This window comes from Oryx dammah, unplaced genomic scaffold (genome assembly GCF_014754425.2).
Source record: "Oryx dammah isolate SB20612 unplaced genomic scaffold, SCBI_Odam_1.1 HiC_scaffold_1848, whole genome shotgun sequence".
Lineage (NCBI taxonomy): Eukaryota > Metazoa > Chordata > Mammalia > Artiodactyla > Bovidae > Oryx > Oryx dammah.
In genome coordinates, this window is record NW_024071953.1 from 2,543 (window position 1) to 6,262 (window position 3,720).

At 43.7% G+C, this 3,720-nt stretch overlaps 1 protein-coding gene across 2 annotated transcripts in view; it reads right to left on the reverse strand.

Annotated features, from left to right (window-relative positions):
* The window catches only part of LOC120859598 (neuroblastoma breakpoint family member 11-like), a 4,325-nt gene extending 1,904 nt beyond the window's left edge, over nucleotides 1–2,421 (reverse strand). For both annotated transcript variants that reach the window (XM_040235645.1, XM_040235644.1), the window contains exons 1-3: nucleotides 2,374–2,421; nucleotides 1,284–1,498; nucleotides 282–333 (exon numbers count right to left, since the gene is read on the reverse strand). In XM_040235645.1, the coding sequence (XP_040091579.1) occupies nucleotides 282–333; nucleotides 1,284–1,498; nucleotides 2,374–2,402 (296 nt within the window). In that variant the 5' untranslated portion in view covers nucleotides 2,403–2,421. The remainder of the gene's footprint in view (nucleotides 1–281; nucleotides 334–1,283; nucleotides 1,499–2,373) is intronic.
* Nucleotides 2,422–3,720: the final 1,299 nt, after the last annotated feature.

The window sequence follows — 3,720 nt, forward strand, 5'->3', positions numbered from 1 at the left end:
ATGCATCTCACTCTGTAAGCCCACCTGATATAAAGATTGAGTGCAAAAAAAAATCACTCTTAGTTCACCTGGGTCAGCTGACTTGGGATTTAAACTTGACAAGTAAACAAGAAATGGGAAACAATAGAAGTACCACAGGGAAAGCAGAGAACAGTATGAAACAGGATAATCGTGGTGGGCAAAACAGACGACACAATATATTCAGCCCTTTCTGTTTTTCCCTGGATCGGAGGTCTGCAGATGTCATCACTGCATACAAGCACACAGATACTCAAAATTACCTCGGGGCAACCACCTCTGGTCCTTTCGTGTCATCGTGATCATTCTGGTTTTCTGCAAATAAATTAACAGAAGAGTTATATCAGGCAAATGCCTTTCAAAAACGCCCAATCCTGTGCCTGTCTTCACAATGTGGTAACAGGCTATTGAGACAGAAATAATACAGGAGGCCCTAGAAAGAGCCTTATGAGGTGGCACTGGGTTTCCTTCTTGAGCCATTGCACAAATTTCCTTGATATGATATGTCATTGGCAGAGTATCCTGGTCCTGAGTCTCTGCAAACAGCTAAATACATCCTTTTCCCCTCAGTTCCTGGGGACCAACTTAGCTACAACCTCAGCCTGCTATGATACTTAGGCTTTTTTCATCGGAAATGTTGTTTATTAACGGGATGAGTGATTACACGCTGAGATATAACGGGAGTGGGATCCACACACCATCGAGTCAAATGAATCTCAAAGCTGCAAACAGTGGCCATTCATCCGGTTGGGAAGCTCCAGGGCCCTGCCTCACCAAAGAGAAACATCCCAAAGGATGACAGTGTGGCTTACCTTCTGGTTTCAGGAGACTTCGAACAAGATAAGCCAAAGGAAAAGAGAGAGACTATGGGTTGGAAGAAGTGAACCAAAGTAGTGACATCTCCAAAGGTATAAACAAGACTGCCAACAGCCTTGGACAGGTGTAGAAACTCAGGGACACTACCCAGAAATGAAAATGAAAGCATTTCGTGTGAGATAAGAGGTTCATTCAAAAGTGTGAAGCCTGAGAGGCACCTCCCGTGCCACAACTGCTGAGGTACCCGTGAGTCTGCAGGACCGCCCTGGGTAGAGTGTTTTACCACAGGGACCACTATGACAGGTAACTTAGAAAAGTTCGTTCATAGACTGTCTTATTTTAAACGCAGTTATACAGTCCGGTTCAAATCAGGCTTCAGTATGTAAGCACAGGGTCTATCAAAGGGGATAATCTTCCCAGAGTAGACTAACAGATAAGTTGAAGACTACCTGGGAGACCAGTTGGAATTTCATCCTCTTCAGCGTGAGAGCAGCCACAGGCTCCATCAACAGCAGATGCCACATTCTCTTCATCAAATGCACATTTTCCATCACTGCAAGGCTGGTTGCAGGCAGAACCTTCCTGGAGAGTTGAAGGTACTGAAACACATTCATCCTGGGATTGCTGGAACTCCACCTTCTTTTCATCATCCTGCAACTTCACGCTGTGCCAGATGGAGAAGGGATGACAGAAGATTAAGAGGATTCGACCCCACGCTATCTGGCGGGTTTTGATGACAGGCATTGGAAGTGGTCACAAAAAGCAAAAGGGCAGCTCCCGTAAGGAGGGAAGTAACTCCTCCTCATGTGGAGTGGAGGGTGTCTGCCATGGGGTGGGAGACAGATAACAGGTTTTCTGGGCGATGGGCATACAACTGGTGGTTGAAGAAGGAGACGGAATTTTCCCTGCATGCTAATGTCCTGACCCCAGCACACACAGAGGACTGGGACCGTGGTTCAGACTTTCCTGCATACATTGTGTTGATCTGGATATCTGTGTCCAATGAACACAGCTTTTAAGAAGTTAAAGCTTTGTTTGAGTTTGGACTCTATGCCATTCAATTAAAATTTTTATTTACACAAATGTAGCTTCAAAATAAGTTTCTCATTGGAGAAAAAGGAGTTATAGACTAGATATTCTGCCTTCAAAAACTATTTTTTCAATATTTTGTTGTAATATGAATATCAATCTATTTTCTTCCCTTGTAATCCAATATTTATGAACATGCTGATGCCAAACCAGTGTAAGACCCATAGGATCTCACCCTGCTTTAAGCACTCAGGAGAAAACAGGTGAGTACGGGAACTTCCACCTTTAGTGATCTCACCTGGGTCAACTCACTGTACATTGCTAAATTTGAAGGATTAAGAAATTGAAATGCACAGACTTGAGAAACATAAGTAGACCACCCTGTGATAGAGATCACTGCAGTTGAATGAACAGATGAAAGAGTCACACAGAGGACTTTCTATTTGTCTCTGGATCTGAGGTCTCCTGCTGTCACCACTGGCATTCACAGCCCACAGATCTTCAAATTACCTGGGAAATGTGAGCTCTTGTCCACTCATTGGCTTGTGATCATTTTCATTGTCTAGTAGGAAATTCAGAGATAGCAGGTCATAATAAACGAACCTCAGACATATCTACTCAGTAAACACATATACAACAAGGACATTAATATTCTCATTGTAAGAACATAATTCTTTAGCAAAGATATTCTAGGATAATTAAGTCTTATGAGAATTATACTCGACTGTGTCCAGACCCATCGAGGAAATTTGCTGCTTGATTTGGTATCTCTCCCAACATCCTTTGTTCTGAATCTGTATAAGCACTTAAAAATGTATTTTCAGCAGAGATGCTAGAAAATGAGCTGAGTTGTTTTCTAGATGATTTCTATAGTACTGCTTAGTCCCATCAGATTATGTGGTTGTTGATGGTTTAGAGGAATTTATACTTGAGACTAGAGTGATGGGCGAATTGTGAAAGCGTTAGCTGCTTAGTAGCATCTGTCTCTTTGTGATCGCATGGACTATAGCCCACCAGGCTCCTCTGTCCATGGAATTCTCCACACAGGAATACTAGAGTGGGTGGCATTCTCTTCTCCAGAGGATCTTCATGAGGCAGGGTTTGAACCTGGGTCTCCTGCATTGCAGGCAGATTCTTTCCTGTCTGAGCCAGCAGGGAAGCCCAGTGAATTGTATTAACCCTCAAATCAAAAAGAATCTTTGATTCTACACAGAAACCATGGCATGTGAAGCTGGAGGAACTCCCAGAGCCCACCCTTGCTTCATGGAAACATCCAAGCAAGGTCATGGTACAGTTGTCTCTGTCTTGGTGTCAGATAACATCTTAGCTAAGACCTGCCAACCTCGAGAAAAGGGAGACTGGGGCTGAGAGCAGTAAAACAAAACCTGGAAACCACCTCTCCTTATAAAGAGGCAAGTGTGTCATCATTTCCGGAGAGGCCAGGAGCATTTACAAAAATTAGCATTGCAGGTAAGAACACACTGCTCCAAACTAGTTCTCACAGACACAGCCTGTGGATTTCCAGCTGAGGTGGCTGAGAGTTGTCACAAGTGATTTGGGTCAAATGCCTGAGACTGGGGTCAGGATGACAGAGACTAGCACGGAGCAAAAAGAAGAATGCAACCTCCCTGACCCACCTTATGTCTGTGTTCCATAATAGACCCTTTTTTCTGCTTTCAACTGAGATATGTCTATGCAACCTGTCCTCAGAGATGACCTTCTTTGGTCTACAGAGCTTGTGAGGAGAAATGATATGGGGGCTACCTGAGACATTGGTTGGAATTTCATCTTCTTTAGCATGAGAGCAACCACAGGCTCCATCCTGACCAAGGTCTGCTTCCAGATCATTACATTTAA